This window comes from Drosophila gunungcola (assembly GCF_025200985.1).
Source record: "Drosophila gunungcola strain Sukarami chromosome X unlocalized genomic scaffold, Dgunungcola_SK_2 000038F, whole genome shotgun sequence".
Taxonomy (NCBI): Eukaryota; Metazoa; Arthropoda; class Insecta; order Diptera; family Drosophilidae; genus Drosophila; species Drosophila gunungcola.
Genome location: NW_026453189.1, coordinates 156,419 through 177,232, shown reverse-complemented (window position 1 = coordinate 177,232; position 20,814 = coordinate 156,419). Strand labels below are relative to the sequence as shown.

Below are 20,814 nucleotides of genomic sequence, written 5' to 3'. Positions count from 1 at the left end.
TTGTAATTTATTTCGTTTTGATTTGGGACAATTCAAAAGTAATAAAACCCAGATCACCTGTACCTGCCAATCACATGGCGGAGTAGCATTCACTAAATGCTAAATGCACCAAATCTACTAATGCCCTGTTTTCCACACAGTCCATCCGTTGAAAACGTTTGGAGTTTTTGACACATGTGAAACTCCGATTTTCACAAAGCACATCCCACTTCAAATATCCGATAACAGCTGATCTGAACAGCTGTGGCTCGTCAAAACATAAACAAAGTCAACAGATCAACAATCTATCTTTATGTTTTCAAGAGCCACAGCTGTTCAGATCAGCTGTTATCGGATATTCGAAGTGGGATGTGCTCTGTGGAAATCGAGGTTTCACTGTTTTCAAAAATCTGTACGGTTTTTCAGGGATGAACTGCGTTGGAACAGGGTTGCACCGCAAAAACATCGACTAACTATCGCATAAATTAGTCCGTCAACGACCGTCAAATTTTAAGGGCGGACTAACTGGGAAGTTTTTGGAACGGCAAAACCTAAGGACTCTCTGTTCAACGGATGCTGAAATGTGTTTGGTTCCCTGTGGATAGGAGTGTGTCAATGGAATCAGGCTATAACCCCGCAGCATACATTAGAGATGAATAAACATCGATTATCCCCGCCAAACATCGATAAGCCCGATATTTTGAAGACATCTATGACATCGATGTGTTCCCACCTCTAATAGAAGTTCGATTTTCTGGACGTCTGAACACATACATAAATCTCGCTTTTCTGATAAAGAAATTATTATTGTCGAAATGGAAAGTGCGGCTAAACTAGATAATTCTAAAAACTCTTCATCGTTGCCACAACGTCAGCAACGGGGAAATCCACCTAATAAAAATATTGGCAAGCATAATGCTCAAAAGCAAAATGACGCCTCCGATGGGAGTCCGGCCGAAAAGAAGGCTCGGTTTGGACCAAACTCCCAGAATGGTGGTGCCACAGTTGGTGGAGGTGGCCCCAATCAAAGTCAAAATAAGAACTTTGGAAACAAGGGTGGTTTTGCTGGCAACCGCAATCGTAACCGCGGAGGAAACCAAAACCGGAATTTTCCAAGCACCACTAATATAAATGTAAGTTTATTTAATTGATATGTATAATTAGGTAGATATGTAATTATTGTTCAAGTATTCTGTACTCCGCCAAATTTTGGGGTACAGCTGTGCATAACTACACCTCCTAATAATATTGCTGAAGAGCCCCTGGTAGTGTGCGCATATAATACATACAAAAATGTGCATATGTATAATACATAAAACACTTACTGATTACTGTTGCAAATTTATTTATGTATGTACTTGTGTTCCCTATGCTCTGCTTTCGCACGCATATGTACATAAATTACAGAATACACACAAAGTACTTTTCAATTTTTTTTAGCCTTCTAGAATGCAATAGTATTAAAATATGCAGGTGCACATGTATACATACATATGTACATTCCTAACGGTTTCCAAATAAAAAAATGTATATTACATACATACGTAAAATTTAATTCATATGTGTATTTCCACCATTTGAAAATCATAGTACTTCAAATCAAAGTTTCTATTATGTATTTTGGTTATTATTCTTGTTGTTGTTAGCACATCTAAAAAAAATGTTAAAATCTAAATCGGTCAAGCGATTTAGAAGCAAGCCGTCAAGAACTGCAAAAGATAACGATTCATTGGACAATGTTGAAAGCAAACGGATAAATAATTGTCGTTGGTATTAAAACTTTTAAAGTGCGTACATATGTACATATGTATATGCAAAAACTACATTCATTGATACTTGAGTGATCTAGTCAACTCACATATGTACATATGAGTAGTTTCAACCAACGTAGAACCTTTTTTTTCGGTCTCATCCACTTTTATTAATAGAAAAAAAATTGGTCGCTATCCGTACACCAAATGGAAGTCGATTGACTTAAAATATAGTAATAGGTAAAAATAAACTTCTAGCTGATTTTAGTGTTGTCTCATAAAAATAATCAAGTTATTTGTCAACCGATTATGTAGTTAAGTTTAAAAATAAAAAATTATGTTCCGGAGAAAATAAAAAGGAATTAATCAACGAATTAATCAAATTATTGTGTTAATTTATTACAAAAGTTCTACTGCATAGATTTGAAAAGTTTGAAAATTTCGTTTTTAGTCTTGAAAAAATTTTTCTGAACCTTATAGAATGTGCTTTTCTTAACACATGTAAAAACTGCAATGGTCCAACCTAAGTCACGTTTTGTCGAGCGGTTTGATCTGAAATCAGAAAAATATAACATTTTCTTAAGATTTGTAGTTACGTCGACAATGTTTTCCCGACGAATTTTTTTTTTATTTTGAAATTAGCAAAAGTTATCCAACAAGAGGTGAAAAATTCAATTTTGTACGTAATTTTTGACATATATGATGCTTTAAAAATGTCGAAAAAAAATTTCGAAAATCGTATTGGGCAAGACATAGCGGTATGTTTTGAGAACAATTGGAAAAAAATATATAAAAATCGGACTAGTTCTTCTATAGAGTCTTATTCGGCAGCTATAAAAACTGTACTTTCGGGAAAACGCGTTTAAAGGTAAATCACGGTGTATAACTTGGTTGAAATAGGTAACTTATGGTTACCAGAAACATGCGAAAAATATTATTTCGACAAAATACTTTTTGCAGCGTATTCCCAACCTCACGAAAATAAAAAATAATGAAAAAAATCTATTTTTTGAAACCCTCATAAGAGAACAACTGATTTTGTTTCGTTTAGCATGATAATAAAACATCGATTTTTTTCCTGCCGATTTTTTTTTTGTAGTACCATCAAGGGCCGGTCTTTGGAAACCTGTGACTATTTAAAGTATTAAGTAGTTTAGCTCTTTACACAAGTACACAGGGCGTAATAAAAACTTCCCAATGCTGAAAGCCCAACTTCATAAAGAAAAATAAACCAAGTAAAATTGATAAGTTTTTGTTTATAGTAGCCTCAGTACTATATTCAAAGCTATTATTATATCTTAAGTAACAGTTTTGATTTGCCGTGACTTTCAAAAAAAAAAAAAATGCACATATCTTTCCTCTACTAAGTTTAGAAATCAAAGGAGACCATGTAGAAGATCCAAGCTATTTTTTATTTGAAAAAAAGCGTACTACAATTGGTTGATCATTCTTAGAGATATAATTAAACAAAATAATAAAAAATTTAGTTTTATTAAATTAAAAATACCGCAATAAAAAAGCAATTAGTTTTTTCTTCACACATCGATTGCCTATCGTTATTAATTTGACCACATTGGAATAATTTCATAGCTAGAGTTTCGAACAGATGGTCTTTGTTTTGATTTTGAAACAAAAGGTATGCTATTTTTGTTTTCCAGACATAATTTGCCCGCCAACCTGAATTGCCCATTGACACCAATAAGCAAAAAAAAGTAAATACTCTATTTGCTAAAAGTCCAACAAAGTCGGCCAAAACTCAAGTGTACTCTACGTTTGTCCATTACTAGTTCTCTTTGCTAAACAAACCTATGTAAATAAAAAAGTCTTAATAATTTTCCTAGAATGTAGAATGTATGGCGTTAGATTATAAGCAAGCTTCTTTTGCGCAAGGCTGGAATAGCCAATTAAATGTATTAATTTATTTTTAGTTTTTTTTATTAATTTTTCAAAAAATATCAATTTTTGAAGCGTTCAGATACAAAATAAATAAAAAAATGTAACTTCTTTCTCAAAAGAAAATAAAAGGTTTATTTAAAAATGTTTTTAAATATAATATTTTTATCATTGCAGAAAATTATGCTTTTTAGTCAGAAGTTAAACTAGGAAAAGCCTTATCCGCATAATATCATTTAGGAATATAGTGTCGGCTGTGAACCTCCTCTTGTTTGACCAATAAAACTTAAGCACACCAATTTTTACTCGTCCTATCGGTCGGCAATTTTTTCACAATTATTAACAAAAAATACCAGTTGGCAAAGGAAGACAGTAGTATACGGATTTTGGTTTTCTTTCTTGTAATTTCAGTCATAAGTTTGAAGTGAAGTGAAGGAGACATTTCCGACTCTATAAAGTCTATATATTCTTGATCAGCATCACTAGGAGAGTCTATCTAGCCATGTCCGTTATTTAAAGCTATCTGCATGAAACTTTCCCAAAGTTGTATTGCAGGTAGAATATAAGTCGGAACGGGCCGGATCGAACGACTGTACCATGTAGCTTCCATAGGACCAAACCGGAAAATTTTTTTTTTTAAATTAGAACTTTCCTGTTTTTCTATTTTTTGTATATATCTTCGATATTAAGTGATGTTTTTTTTTTTTATTTTGGAACTACGGTTTAAATTTGATCTAAATCGGACGACTATATCATATAGGTCTCATGGAAACAATCGGAATATTAAAAATAAAAAAATTTTAATTGTTTTAGACTAAGGAATGGAAATGAAATCGGAAAACGATTTCATATAGCTGCCATAGGAAAGATAGAATAATTGAAGTGAAAATTGTCGGTAATGGATACTTTACTGAGCTTTTTCCTGCGTTTAGTATTTTTCACATACAAAGTAAAACAACGATGAGCTGTTTACTGTAGGAAATACTCGTGTTTGTCCCAATTTTTTGATAGGAGTGAAAGAAACTAAAATTTGGTGAACACCCCTAAAAACTTATTTAATTGTATTATTAAATATGTACTTTTTTTCAAAGCCTAAAATCGTTCACGTTTTCATATTGTTTATCTGCATGAACTGCAGAGGCAATTTATCTAGGCTTGTTGATCTGGGTGGGTTCTTTTCAAAATGTTAAAAATTACCACCATTTGAAAAATGAGTGAACATATTGGCAATGATTCATTGAAAATTATTTTTTATACAGTGTTATTGATCCAAATATTAAAATAAAAGGAAAATAGATAGTCTTCAGGTATCGTTATTTTAATACATAAATAGATACTTCACCGAATGGACGGTCTCCTTTTTTAAAAAGGCGCTGATTCTTATGTACGTTCAAATCAGAAAATAATACGTATGAAGTACATTAAATGTATCAGTCTGAACTTCGCCTTATTTGGTTAATGATCAGCCTATGAAATGACTTGTAGGTTTGAAAACTCTCCCTTTTTCTCTGTCACATACACAATAAACGTGTATAATTAAAAAAAGATTTTATTGAATTCCCAAGCTGAGCTAAGAGCCCATTACATTAATTTAAGATGTGGAAATGTACCTCTATAAAGTCCGTCTGTAGCACCGATTCAGTCATTGGAGAAATGTGTACCCATAGCAAATTGTAGATTTGAACGTCAATACCTATTTCTTGAATGCGTTCAGCTAGGTTTAACTGGATTGGCGGTACTGCAGATGTGTCTTACATATCAATCTCTTGTACTGATACAAATGTATAATACACGTATAGCAAAAGGCCAATACCGAAACACCAAAGCCGGACGTTGTCAATGTACCTGCAAAGAACAACGAATCTGCAACTGCAAGCCAAAACCAACCGGGCCAGAACGCTAACAAGGGCCCAAATCAACGACAAGTGCAAGGCCAAGAACAGGACCAAGGCTCGGGACAGGGTCATGGAAATCAAGGAGGTCAAGGAAATAACCAAGGCTTCCGAGGTCGTGGCGCTGGCCACAACCAAAGTGGCGGTGTCGGCGCTAGTGCTGGAGGACCCCAGCATCAACAGCAACAACAACATCAGCAGCGCGACAACAGAAACCGCGGTCCCCGCTCGGGAGGTCCAGGAGGCATGAATAGCTCCAACATGGGTGGCGGCGGTGGCGGTGGGCCGCGTGGCGGTGAGGACTTCTTCATTGCCCAGCGATTGCGCAGCATAGCTGGACCCACTTTTGAACTGGAACCGATTGAACTGCCGACCGAGACGAAGTTCTCCGGACGAAACCGCCTGTACGTGGGCAACCTTACCGGGGACATCACCGACGATGAACTGCGTGAAATGTTTAAGCCGTACGGGGAGATCAGCGAGATATTCTCAAACCTTGAAAAGAACTTCACATTTTTGAAGGTCGACTATCATATTAACGCCGAGAAGGCCAAACGCGCCCTAGACGGCTCGATGCGAAAGGGCCGCCAGTTGCGCGTCCGTTTTGCACCCAACGCCACCATTTTGCGCGTGAGCAATCTTACACCGTTCGTATCGAACGAGCTGCTATATAAGTCCTTCGAAATCTTCGGCCCTATCGAAAGGGCCAGCATCACCGTCGACGATCGTGGCAAGCACACTGGCGAAGGCATAGTTGAATTCGCCAAGAAGTCATCCGCTAGCGCCTGCCTGCGACTGTGCAATGAGAAATGCTTTTTCCTGACGGCTTCTCTACGTCCGTGCCTGGTGGATCCGATGGAAGTGAATGACGACAATGACGGGCTGCCGGAAAAGGCGTTTAATAAGAAGATGCCGGATTTCAACCAGGAGCGGAGCATCGGTCCGCGTTTTGCCGATCTCAGCTCGTTTGAACACGAGTATGGATCACGCTGGAAGCAACTGCATAATTTGTTCAAAAGCAAGCAGGACGCTCTTAAAAGAGAGCTCAAAATGGAGGAAGACAAATTGGAGGCTCAGATGGAATACGCTCGCTATGAGCAAGAAACTGAACTTTTGCGTCAAGGTTAGTATGTCACGTTTAAATCGGATTTTCGGTGAGCAAAAGCCATTTTAAGATTTCACATTACGTTTTTGAGGTTAATTAACCCTCCATCAACACATCAACATTAAAAAAAATCGATCGTCATTATTCTTAAAATGGCTTAAGCTAACCGTTTAAAATATGCCAAATACAAATTAATTTTAACAAAGCCAAACATTAGCAAGGGGTCAAGGGGTCAACACAAGCTGTCAACACTTAATCTACCTCTCCTTAGAAAAGTTAATTTGTTAGTGAAGTTGTTATTTGTACAAAAATAGTACGTTGCTTTCCTGCAGATGAATTACAACTTTTCAAATCAGAGTCTTACAGTTTAAAACCCTCCATCTTCAGAAAAAGATCGATAATATCAGCTTATAATGAGAGATGTATCTTTTCAATACACGAAGAACATATTTTTTGGAAAATCTTGGCATAGATCACTTAAAAAAACATTGACCGAACACAATTAATTCTCTGAATTGGCTTATCAATATAATCTCTGGGAAGGGATTCTCTTGGTCGTTAAGGGAGAACAAATATGTTTCTTTGATGAGACAAACAAATTTGTGCATTTATGCCAGCTTACACAGAAATTTATTTATATATTCCGAAAAATGCAGTACAATGTGGCGCACAGTCTTCTAAGAATAAGATATTATACTGAAAGAGCCAACAAAGAAATGCATGCATTTAATCTTAAAATTAAATGAATCTTCTGCAACTTTAAAGTTGTATCTAACTTTGCATATTTTTATGTTGAAGTTACGTTTATTGTGGCCGTGAACGTATTCACATATAATAATTTCTAAAGCAAATTACATGAATATATTATTTGAATGGTAAATCTATTACACATCGATTTTGAAAGGCAACTCTATCAACTATTACGTATATACACATTAAATCTGCCAAACCAATAAATGGCGGTTAGCACGGACATTTAAGGAATCTTCTACTTTTTTCCAGAATTGAGAAAGCGCGAAGTGGACAACGAGCGAAAGAAGTTGGAATGGGAGATGCGCGAAAAGCAAGCCGAAGAGATGCGCAAGCGCGAAGAGGAAACAATGCGTCGTCATCAGGGCGAGATGCAGAATGTTATGAATCGTCAGGAAGAGGACATTCTCCGTCGGCAGCAGGAAAACAACCTGTTTATGCAGGCTCAGCAGCTTAATTCTTTGCTAGATCAGCAGGAAGGATTCGGTAACGGAGGAGGCGGCAATAACTCCAGCTTTGACAACTTCGGAGGAAACAGCAATTCACCATTTGAAGTTTTCAGAGGTAAGGATCCAGATTCTGTTGCTCCCTTAATCCCGTTGCAATTTCCAATTTTTACAATAGGCAATACAAAAAACAACTCCACTATGGTTGGAAACAATCCTGGTCCTGGAGGAACCAATACACAGGTATGTTCAAGTCCAAACTACTTTTTTACGAAGTGTTTGATAACCAGATCTCTGGTAAAGTTTCTGTCTATCGCTTTCATAAAAGTGTAACCCAATACATAACTCATACAAGTTTAGAGTTTATACTGACCATTCTTCAGGTCTGTTTCCTCCTAAACCTTTAAGACCATTTTCCTTATATTAAATCTTCGGGGAAGTCCAGAACCAAATAATCTAATATGGGTGGAAAATTCACGGTCTACAGAAGTTTACTTCTAAATAACTGAGTTTTACCAGTATGAACAATTTAATTTTCATCTACTTCTGTTGAACAAATTATGAAACCGGAAATGCATACCTGCACATTTTTTCTGGAAGTGTACAAAACATTTATTACAATAAGGGGCAGGCGTCTTCACTTCCATATACAGGGTGGCTGATTAATATTGCTACATTAAGAAACTCGAACCACTTATTTTAGAGACGTGCTCACGTCGTCACGTTAAGGTTAAATTTACCAAAAAGGGGACCACAATAAACTTACAATAAATTCGTTTCGTTTTCTCCTCTACACTTATAGAGCTCTAAACAAGAAGAGCCAACAACTCTGTAAAACTATACAAAAGAAAAGCCATAACAAACACAGACGTCAGCTGATAATATTAACATTAATATAAAGCAAAAATATGCGTGCTGAAATTAAATATCAAGGTAGAGGTGACTTCGTGGGTGTGGATCTTTGCCGATCTGGTATCCATGGTTAGCCCTCTCTTTTTCGAATTAAACGCAAGAACTAACAGGAATTTCTGTTGTTTCCAAAGATTTTTTGAAAAAAAAAAAAGACAATTTTTGTTTAAATGCAACCGCCGGCTTTGTAGCACAGAAGAAGGCGCAATCGCAATAACCCCACAAGGAAAAACTGTATGGTCGCCCATGACCAAAGAAACTAACGGAATGTGGAGTTTTTCAAAATAAGCTTTTTGGGAACATTTTATTGAAATTATAAATTGCTTGGCTTTCTGAGGGCTTGCCCATCCTTTTGTTGAAAACCATTTAAAGTTTTTTGCCGACTTGCTAAAGTGGATACAGTTTAGCACCTTTGGCAAAATTCCAAGCCAATCCGGCAGTCAGCTTTGTTTGGTGTGCAATTTATTTTTATTTTCCAAGTTATTCGTATCTTTAAGCATAATTGTCTACTATAACTATATGCTGTTAGTCTTGTGAGGAGAAGATCTTTGTCGAAACTCTCGGATTTGTTTGTATAACAACAGCGGCAGCAGTAATAGTTCTGTCTGTCTGAGCTGTACTAGTACTCAGGTCGATGAAATTCTTTCGTCAGCTATGGGAAGGAGTGAGTGACAAATTATTTGCGGACACTTTGCGTCAGGGTCTTTGCTCTCCTCGGTACTCAGATGAACGAACAAATACCAGAAAACTGCAAATCGTTGGAACGAGATCTTTTGGGTTATCGTTCGAAAAAAAAGTTCTCTTTTAAAGTTTGAGTGGTCAACGCTGAGCGTTTTTCAAATCAAAAAATGGGCGGAAAACCCCATAAAATCGGAATATAGTACAGGCGAGTAAATTTTACTGACTGCCAATATTTTTAAGAGCATAGAAGGATATGGACATTGATAATCATTGTAAATTTGTATATTACATTATTAAATATTTGTACACATATGCAATATATGTTTAAACATGATTTGTTTAACGTTAATCAAGAATCCCAGATGATTGACAGTAAGACCGTAGCAACCCCAGCTTGGATGAACTCTCATCAAAAATTCGGTCACATTAGAAACATTACATTTCTAGGATTTCAAAAGAAAGACGACCCTAACAGATGGCGCCACTAGCAATTCATTGACGCAGCAAACAATTAAAACGTGCCGCCATCTGTCATGCTAAAATAATTGTTTATTTATGTGGGCGAGGCCAACTTGCGCTGCTTTTGCAACACAAGAATGCTTGGTCACTCTAGTGCTTTTAGTTCCTGAGATCTGAACGTTCATACAGACAGCTGGCCATTGACTCTGATAAAGAATACATATTCTAATACGGTTGGTTACGCTTGCTTCTACCTGTAACATAACTTTTAACGAATGAAATATAGCCTTCAACTCTATGAGTAAAGGCTATAATACGCTGATTACTTAACTAGTTCTTGTTTCCAAAGCGGCTTTTATCAGCCACCCTGTATTCACTCAATTGCTTATAAACTGAAATGCATTTAGGACTTGGTTTGGGATCCCGGCTCTATTTTTGTAGGTATTTGGTTTTTGCTATTTGAACCACTTCTCATTTATTATTTTATTTCTTTTATCCTTTTTTCAAACGAGGTAAAATGTGTAATTTTTTTTTATATACTAAACAAAAGGTGAGAATAAATTCCCGGGGATATGCGGCGGCTATGCATTTTACCTTGGGCGTGGTGGGCCACAGTCACACATATATTTAACCAGATGTGGGCTCATATATAAGTCACTTTTTCCCCTTTTTGAATTGGGCTCCACATGGCTAAGTAACACTGAATTGAACAATTGTATTTCATTGCTTGAATAGGAATCCTTCGCTTTTGAATTTGGGGTTAACAATATGAACCAAGGCGGAAATCAACGCGGAAATAATGGCGGAGGAAATAATGTCCCATGGGGACGCCGACGTTTTTAGACACTGGAGCATGCATATGCGGATGAAAAATAACGTATTCTCTAACTCATTGATTACGTTTTGTATTTGACTTTTTGCTCGTTCACGAGTGATATGTGAAAAAAACTAATATAAAAGGATCGTCTATTCGAATGCACCCAAATATGAGATGATTAAATATTTTGTCAAATATTTTAATCGTCAATCGGTCCCAACAAAGAGTCAACCATGGATAATGACACACAAAGGATAAACCTTAAAAGCACAGAATTCAAATCCCAAAATGCTTGCGCATAAAAGTGCAGAATTTCTGAAAAGAAAAACATTAAAAATATTTTTAACATTGCGTACATCTATTTAATCATAAAGATAATTTTAGATATATGTATATAGGCACTACTTTCTCCAGTAATATGATTCTTTATTTTTTGTTTTTCATTCAAATGAAATATATAGAAAAACATTATTAATCGACCAAATGAATTTAAAGATGAAAAGCTATTATTAATTCCATTAAGTCAAAAAACGGTGAGTATTCCGGATGAGCGCATGGACTCTAAGCTCTATCTGGTCTGGATCTTTCAATTGGGTTAGAGTCATGGATATAAAAGGATGAAACAAAATTCAACAAAATTCGATATTTTCACAAGAAATATTTTTTATTTTTTTATGATTTGAAATATTTGTAAAATTACTTTATGGTTATATATTCCTTCACTTTGTCGAAATCTAAAGTTTTACAACTTCAACAATTTTGGTCGGGACCGGGACCTTAACTGGAAGCAGCATCGAGAAGCAACTTTTTAAATTTAAATTTTGACTTTTTTTTCAACAAATTTTGTTGACATTATTTTTTTATGACTTTAGTAAAGGTATTTTTTTTTTATATAAATTTATTTTTCCATTTTTTTTTGGAAATCTGGTTCTATTTAATGTTTTGGTTTTGAAAACACTGTTGAAATGCCATTCTGGCTGTTTTCTGATGAAGATAGGCTCACTGCAAAGTATTCTTAAAAAATTTCGGTTTAGTTAACATCAGGGAAATTGGATTTTATTAAAATATGGAAAAATTAAAAGGGTGTTTTCTGGTTGGAAAAATTTGTCAAGATTAAGCAATCGTGTTACATTTTTTTGTTAGAAAGTCCAAACCATACTTTCATAATTTCATAATGATTTTCCGCCATATATACTGTTTTGCTCATTAAATCGTTAAGTTTATGCTGATTTCATGCCTGACAACCATTGGAGCAGTTAGAGTAAGGTAAAATCATAAAACCTTACTCTCAGCATTTAATATAGTAGATTTAAGATTTCATTTCCTCAAAAAAAAAAGTTTATTTAAGTTTCACGCGATGCGCATTTGCCCCAAAAATTAAACAAAAAATTTATTTATACGAAACAAGTAACAAATCGAAACAAACCCCGGATGAAATTATGAGTTATGAATTGAACACATCATTCGAACTGGGAGAGATATTGTGATGGGGACTTCAATCTTTTGTTTTTCATCTAAAAATCTGTACTAAATATGTTAAATGTTAAATCTTTAGTCTTTTGAAGGGTTTTTGTCAGAAGTTGCCCTTCCGTTGCTATACAGTTTCACCGCTTCGCTTTAAAGCTCTCTTACTCGTAATACTCGTATGTGCCCGTAAGCTAAGATAAAAATTTTGTATTTCTAAGTACAATCTGTAAAAACTTGATTTTTTTTTTTAATCAATCGACTTATAAATGGTCCGAATATGAAAATTCAAAGAGAAGTATAACAATACCTGGTTTTTTGGACGTTACTGTTTACTGTTGCATTAATCCAGTGACTTTATACAATTGTTTACTTTTCGTCGATCTCACTATGTTTACAGTGATCAAGTTAAAGGTCACTCGATAGTTTTATAACTCTTATTTAGACGCTTATTGGTGCAAAGTAAATACTTTTTTGCTGCCCAAAGCGAGAATCGTGTTTTTATGAATTTAAAAAAAGTGCTAGTTAATCGTTTAACTTTACGTGGAGATACCTAAGCACAACCGTTAAATACAAAATGTTAAGTATATTTTAGATATTAATATTCGGATCTGAAAATGTCTTACGTTTGTAACAATGTTGTTTTATTAATTCTTAAATTTTTGCTTTCGCTCAGAGGATAAGAAACCATTAGTACTGCAAAACTCATTATTGGATGACAATTGCAGGTTATGCTAAGTCTGTTCAGGTAGAGTCGCCTCATTGAAATGCTACGAAAAGTATAATGTTTTAAATTTTTGTATACCCTTGCAGAGGGTATTATAAATGCAGTCAGAAGTTTGCAACGCAGTGAAGGAGACGTTTCCGAACCTATAAAGTATATATATTTCTTGATCAGCATCACTAGGAGAGCCGATCTAGCCATGTCCGTCTGTCCGTCCGATGCTACGCAAACCAAAAGTTGTCTTTCTATTACAGGTAGTACATAAGTCGGAAGCAGCCGCATCGACTATAGCATATGCATAGCTCCCATAGGAACGATTGGAATAATAAATAAAAAATGTATGAGTGTGTTTTTAAAAAATTTTTTTTAGTAGTATATAAAAATGGTTAAATATATCAGAATTACGGTTTAAATTTTATCAAAATCGGACGTCTATAACATAAAGCTCCCATGAAAACAATACAAATATTTTTTATTTTTTTTTTAATTCTTTTTGATTTATTAAAATATAGCTGCTATAAGAACTATCGAAATATTGAGCTGCAAATCATCATAGCTTTAATGTTTTTAAACGTATACACAAGTAAATCATAATTTTAATGTTATCAAGAATACTTTATTTTTGCAATAGCTGCAAGGGTAAATGAACCGCGGCTTGTCGAAGTTTTCTACCTTTCTTGTTTCATAAAAGAAGAATCAAGTTTTCTGAATATTACCCCTTTACTATTATTTTATTTAAAATTAATAGTTCTACGGAACTTTTACAAGAAACGGGTATTTTTATCGTTATTTAAATAAAACAAAAAGCCTGTACTCTGCAAATGATCGCAGCATTAAAAGTGCTGCGATGGAAACTCTCTTTTTAGGAGAAATGCATGACTTTAAATGTCAGTTTGTTTGGTACTGACATACACATACCGGTTTTTCATTCGCGTCGCTTATAAAAGCAAATTAAATCGTATTTGGCAATGAAGATCAACTGATGTATTGTTTCGAACAACTCGAGAAAATTTGAAATATTATTTCGCCCAAGGAAAACCACCGCGGAATTTCGCAGATAGATTTTTTTTGTACTGGGAGACAACAAACTACCGATTTAAACCGCTGAACAGTGGTTCAGGCGATTTAGAAGTGGTAAGTTTGTCACCGAAACACCCAAGTTCGCCGGACGACCAGTAACCGTTGATACGCATAAATCCATGGAAATAATGAATCGAGATCGTCATGTGACCATTAGAAGCATTGCAGAGCCCAAACTAAGCAATAAAACCGTCATAAAATAATCGTCAAAAATCGACCGGTATGTCATTACCAAACAACCTAATATTTATCAGTCTAGGTCAGAGGTGTTATTACTATTAATATTATTAAAATTATTTTTTAGCTCATCAAAAGTTATTCTCTTACGAACTCATCGTCGTTGCTGGAAGAATGATCTTACCACAACTTCAAAATTGAAAAACTTATTCCCAAAAACCGTACTATTATCTAACCTATTTTCTAACAGCTACGCATCAGCATAATATATAATTACCTAAACATGCCGTAATCATGAGTGTTATCATTTGCATTATTTTTCGCATATTCGACAATGATACGAGCTTAAAATAGCTATTACCCAGTTAAGATATCTGCGCTTGCTGGATATAGCATAGTTTTGAGCACAAGGCGAATAAATACGATTTGGGAGATAAGGCAATAATATTATAACCATTTTGATGCAATATGGAAAATAAAATAACGATTAGGTAATACAAAGGATAACCAGTATAATTGTGTGAGCTGCAACGGCATTAACTTAAAACACTTCAGTTTTAGTTGAATTAAAGTTTAACTTCTTAAGATATATTGTTTTTAATCTTTTACCATTTCTCGTGGCAATGATTGGTAATTTGACTATTGGTTTTTGGGAAAAGATCGAGGCGTTTAATGAACATAGTGACAGTCCTGCGATTTCTCAAAGAATGGCTCTTCGAGAAGGATGAATATTACAATACCATGGCGAATGGGAAAAGGTAATGCCTGCCCTTGTAAAATTTTATTAATTTACTTCCCAACAGCTACATCAATTTAATTACTTTCATATTCAAGTTTTTTTTACAGGTTTATTTAATGAATGTGATGGCATGCATCGTATATCACATACAAAAATGTTGGAATCATTTAAGATGACACTTTGCACTGTTTCGTTTGATAAAACGATTTTTGGGAAGTTGTCTTTAACGGCATAATGAACACTTGGGGATCGAATCGGATTGCTTCTGCCATCAACTTATTACATTAACAGAAACTTTTCTGTGTCTTTCGCACCGTTCATTCATATACAATTTTTTGTCGCGCGTTTGTTTACAAGTCTCATCCACTTGGGCTAAACACTGCAGAAAAAACAAATAACATGCAATGACTGAAGCAGAAAGCTGGCAGACGCATACTACCGAAAGGGGTCTACTAGTATTGTTTAAAAGTTGTTATACCCTTGCAGAGGGCAAAGCAGTGAAGGAGACTTTTCCGACCCTATAAAGATACTAAGAGTGGCAATCTAGACATGTCCGTCTGTCTGTCTGTCCGTCCGCTTATACGCAATCTAGTTTCTTAGTTTTAAAGCTAATTGCATAAAACTTTTTCAAAGGTTGTGTTTCTATTGTAATAATATTCTATTATAACTTTGATGTTTTTTCAAGTTGATATTCTTTGAGATATAGTAATGGTTTATTATTTCAGAATTACGTGTTTAATATCATTAAAATCCGACACCGATGTCAAATAGCTGCCATAGGACCGACCGAATCATTTAGCGAAAAGGCATCTTAGCTTAACTCCTATTAAACATAAGGGACAGCTGCAGGGGTATATTAACTACGGCTTGCCGAAGTCGCTTCCTATCCTGTTTTTAATGAATTAAAATAAAGCAATTTAAATGAAGAAATTTTTCCGCAAGCGGTGGCGAGCGCACAGGGATGAAGGTGCGATAACTGATACAATTGTCTAAATGAAAAAAGATAAATAAAGCACAATAAGGGTGGACCAACCTATTTCATAAAGTATATTGAAGAATGTAATGTAAACTCGCCTAAACGTTTTTCAGTTGTGCTGCTTCTTGCAAACATGCCAGTGGAATTTGAATCGGAACAGCTAATTGGTGAACTATTTTTTAGAAAGGGTCAGACCAAAAAGGCACACATATTTTTTTGTTAAAAATAAGTAGGTAGAACAGTGTAACTAAACAACTTTTAATTTGCAATATTCCTACGATTTACCATATAATTGACATCAAGATAGGAACAAAGTATCAAATTAACTAAATCCCGATAGGTAGCTTTTAAATATTCTGCGTGGGAACAAAAGCTGGGCTCTTGTAAAGTAACACAAACTTTTGCATACAACATATTATAATTTCGCTAAAATTAGCTTTTTTGAATTTTAAAAGCTTATACGAAAAAATGGAAATGATTAGAATAGGAAAGGGCGTGCTTTGTAGCAAGAATTTTCGCAAGGACAAAAAATTTATACTTTTGGATTTTTGGAACGGCAGCACAAAGGATACAAGGAAAATGTAATACAAATAAAAATTCCAGTGGGCTTGCTTGCTTCTTCAAATTTTAAACAAGAATAAAAACCGTAAATGGTGTCTTATTTTTTCAACAATCTAAACTCATTTCCCATTAAATAAGCATAAAGCCAAGAAAATGCTAAAAGCTTTTAAGCGCATATCCATTTGCCTCTGAAATAATCGATGCGACAAAATCAAATCTTCTCAATCGTGATTTTGAATCCCAGCACAAACAGATAAGATAATACTTATAACGGCGATTCAGTCTTTACCGATTCAGTCTTCACCGATCCAAAACATACCTTGAAGGTAGTAAAAATACTTGTTTTCGAAACACAATCAAAATAATTTTTTTTTAGAGCTTTAAGAGGTTACCACCAGTTGCAGGCAAAAAAAGTTTATTTCGCTATTTTTGTAACGAAATTACTTAACTGTTTTAAACGATCAGTATCTTGTTTAAAATTACATAATTAATCCACTTTGGTACTTTTAGTATTTCAAAATATTGAGTAACTATTAAAAAAAAATGTGATTAATAAATGTCCTTTTCTAATGTTGTTTTGCGGTGACCAAAATTCTAGAGAACTGGCTCATTTGCCAAAAAAATGGCAAATGGATCAGTTAAGTAAGACCTTAAACTAGTCTTTAATTACCGATTTAAAAATTAATTAGTTTTGGTTAACAACTAATCATTTTTCCGGATTTTCCAAAAGAAAAACCATTTTTATCTATAAAAAAAAATGAAACGATTAAAGACTTCAATTTGAGGTGTTAAAAAGACCTTCAAAATTTCGAAAAGAAAAAATTACGCGATACGGTTTTAAGTAAGAAAGTCGTCAATTCCTTACTTGACTTGAAATTTTAAGGACGTATCATTAAACAGTTAATATTTAATAGTTATATTTTAAAACTTGCTGTCACATAACGGAGTTGCAGTTTTATTTTAAGTGCGTTGAAAAGTTCAATATTTATAGAATAACAATTATTGCTTCCTAGCTATATGGTAAAAACCTTGTAGTTCTTGTTTGTCCAAAATATGATTATTTAGTTACAATTGTTTTTGATGGTGTTGCGATTTAATTTAATTAATTTTATTCAATATTTTTTAAGGATAACCTTTTGAATTTTGGAAAAAGTGGGACGACTATATCTTTTCCGGCTTAAGTACCCATAAAGGCCGAAGAAAAATGATTTTTTTGCTTTTTTTTTTTTTAATAAAAACAGTACACAAAAATTGACGTCATATATATATTTACGGCAATATTTGAAGAGAAAAAAAACATATTTTACGTTATGAAAAATTGAAACTTGATTGACTTATTACGGTTCCCGCAAGTTGTATCGCCGTTGACATCGAAATTGACGTAGGCGATGAAAAATTATATTTTTTCAAGTCCTTAGAATACCGAAGGTATTCTCGGTTCACACTTTTTTTGCAATCCTCTACGCCAATATGAAAAACATGGTTTTAAGTTTGCGGTCAAGGAAAAAGGAATTTAAGCGCCAACAACTGTTAATTGCCATGTCTTCCATAATTTTAAGATCGGCTTTTTAAATTTTGCCAGAATTTTCTTAGAGCTTATACTTATCGATTTAAAAAAAAAATCGATTATTTGAAACGGCTTCGGGTACTTTTCCCCTTAATATGTATTTCTTTTCTGAGTTTTATCACGATCGGTTTTATTCACCCAGAAGCGGTCGAGTTGGCCTAATCATTAATTGTTTATTGTACTATAAATATTTTTAGCTGCAAGATACCATAGGTATTTTTAAATTCAAAAATCATAAGTTTACAGAAATAAAAATGTTTTATTTTTCAAATATCAGCTTAGTAAGCTACCGAAACGCGCATTTCGAAGTAAGATCTTCAGAATTCTACTGGTCCATTTAAGCTTTAATAAATGATACTTTGGTTTGTCTTCTGATTCAATGTTTTTGAAAAAAGGAATAAAATTGATCGCACAGGAAACATTCAAAAATCGATTAATTGTGATAAGACACTTTAATAAATGATACTTTGGTTTGTCTTCTGATTCAATGTTTTTGAAAAAAGGAATAAAATTGATCGCACAGGAAACATTCAAAAATCGATTAATTGTGATAAGACACTTTATAAAGTATACTCTACGTTCGACACGAAAATATTGGGTACCATCTTACTAAAGTAGTTTTGGTTGTAAAATAATTGGCACAGGTGCCTATCTAGAAACCCGACAAAATTGGAAATGGCACAGCGCTAACCGCTTAAGTGACCAAATTGATCTGTGAAAACATTTGTTGTTTTATGGATGGTTGGTCCCCAAAATAATTGCGTGTGGATTTGCGGGGTCGAGCCAGCTTTTAGCTTTGGCCGAAGCAATATTCTCGAGATCGCAATATGGTGTCTTTGCTCGCGACAGAAGTCCAATCGACTGCCAGCAAAGCGCTAGAATATACCAGGTAATCTATGTTAATATGTATCAGACACTTAAGCTTTAAAGTGTTTTTTAAAATTACTATTGTTTGTTCAACGTTTGCTTGGTTTTTGGACCGGTCGACGTGGGTTTGCTGTCGATTTCCGATTTTTTTTTGCAGCCATCCCCTCAATTAAGCTGCATTTTAAAAATTAAGATTTAAGGAATTTTCAACTAATCCAGTTTATGTTTGCAGGAGATCAAACGCCTTGACGAGCCTTTACACGACTTTGGTACAGACGTCACCCCTCCAGATACGGATTTGGATAAGATGGTATTCGCATTGGAACATATATCAACTAAGTTGCATAGCACAAATATTGTAAATATTATTGGAAACTTTAAAAAGAGCACACAGTTAAATGGTGAACAAAACTTAATTAAAAAACTGCATACTAAACTTAATTGGGCTGATTGTTTTTATACTTTCTGCGGGGATAGTCAATCATACTTTTAGCAATTGTTACATTCCCAAAGAAAATTAAACTTTTTAGGTTAATTCCAACGCCCTCAGGTGACACTGCATAGCGAAGAAAAAAGTTTTGTGAGTTTAAAGCTGTTCTCAATAAGGTATAAATATAATAAACTTTAATTTTTATACTTGTGTTCATGTCTAAATTCCAGATGCGACACGGTAGGCAACTATAATAATTTCTAAGATCCATTATTATATACACAATCGAATACAGTCTCTAACTCTAGATTTTTTGGCAATAGATCAAATAAAAAATCTTATAACTCAAATTTAGATTAGAGAGTTAGAGTTCTGAAAGTTCGACTGTAGTATATTTTTAAGATATTGGATTATATGCAAAACATATTTTGAGTGTCAGATACGAATACATTTTTTATTGAACACAAAATTGATTCATAATAAAATAAAATGATAAATCGTGTGTGTATATCAAGTACATATCCCACATACTGTACAACATATTATCCTTGCATGATTTTAGTCAAAGGTTTTTACGAAATGAAAGCTGGAGAAAATTGGAGTCTTGGAAGCACGCCATGGTTCGTAAAGAATGCATCGATAGTTGTTTATAGGACTCGGTCTTTTATCAAAATTTCAAAAACTATTTCCATTCGCGAATTCTTTAAATCAAAATCAGCAAATCTTGATACTACTTTACAGAACCTTTTATTTTATAAAGAATGATGGGTTGGATTAACATTAAACCATGTCAGCACACCTTTAGAACACGGACTTAAGAACTATAAGAGACCTGTAAACTAATTCGGACCTTTAATGAATGTTGGTCATTATTTTGATATGTTGTTTTTATAAGATTACAAATACTGACACATCCAAATTTGTATGGTATTTTGCTAAAAAAGATGAACAAATTAGTTCACTACAGAGTTTTTGAAAACAACATAGCTAGTAACATAGTGTTTTAATATTTATAATAAACATTTTAATAATAATGAAATTAGGTCATTATTGTCTTGACATTGATAAAATCTTATTTTTAAGAAGAGCTATACATTAACTTGAGGTTTGGAGATAGCCCAATGTGGGCACAACTATCGCTTTTGGCAATCGATAGGGAACTTGAGCTGATGCTAAAAAAATTAAATTAAAAAAATCTAAATTTTGTACATATATTTAAAAATACACACAGAAATTATCATTCCGGTAAATATTTTCTAAGTTATACGCAAATTTCAAAAGTCGTTTCAGAGTGCTTGAAAGTACAAACTTCAATCGCGTTTTTCTCAAAATGGTGTTTTCAAAGTCGGTGACCAACATTACTGGAAAATTTCTAAGTCGATTAGTCTCAAATTTTAACACGAGCTTCTTAAATATATCCTTTACTAATTAATCGACGATTTTCACAGCGTTACATTTTTTTTTATAAACAATTTAATGCCGAAATTTTGGTCAAATTTAAAATATGTTCTTTTAAAACTGCCATTTTTCTATACTAAGTCTCAAAT

The 20,814-nt window shown here is 34.0% G+C and overlaps 1 protein-coding gene across 2 annotated transcripts; it reads left to right on the top strand.

Annotated features, from left to right (window-relative positions):
• The first annotated feature begins 701 nt into the window (after nt 1-701).
• On the top strand, nt 702-19,345 carry LOC128260719 (protein no-on-transient A). 2 transcript variants are annotated; one of them, XM_052993932.1, is made up of 5 exons: nt 702-1,112; nt 5,423-6,638; nt 7,623-7,934; nt 7,995-8,059; nt 19,070-19,345. In XM_052993932.1, exons 1-5 carry the CDS (start codon nt 795-797, stop codon nt 19,328-19,330), a joined length of 2,172 nt encoding a protein of 723 aa, XP_052849892.1. In that variant the 5' UTR covers nt 702-794; the 3' UTR covers nt 19,331-19,345. The 2 variants fall into 2 exon arrangements, with proteins under 2 accessions (XP_052849892.1, XP_052849893.1); XM_052993933.1 differs by lacking the exon at nt 19,070-19,345 and adding an exon at nt 10,601-11,170 and having other exon boundaries at nt 703-1,112.
• Nucleotides 19,346-20,814: the final 1,469 nt, after the last annotated feature.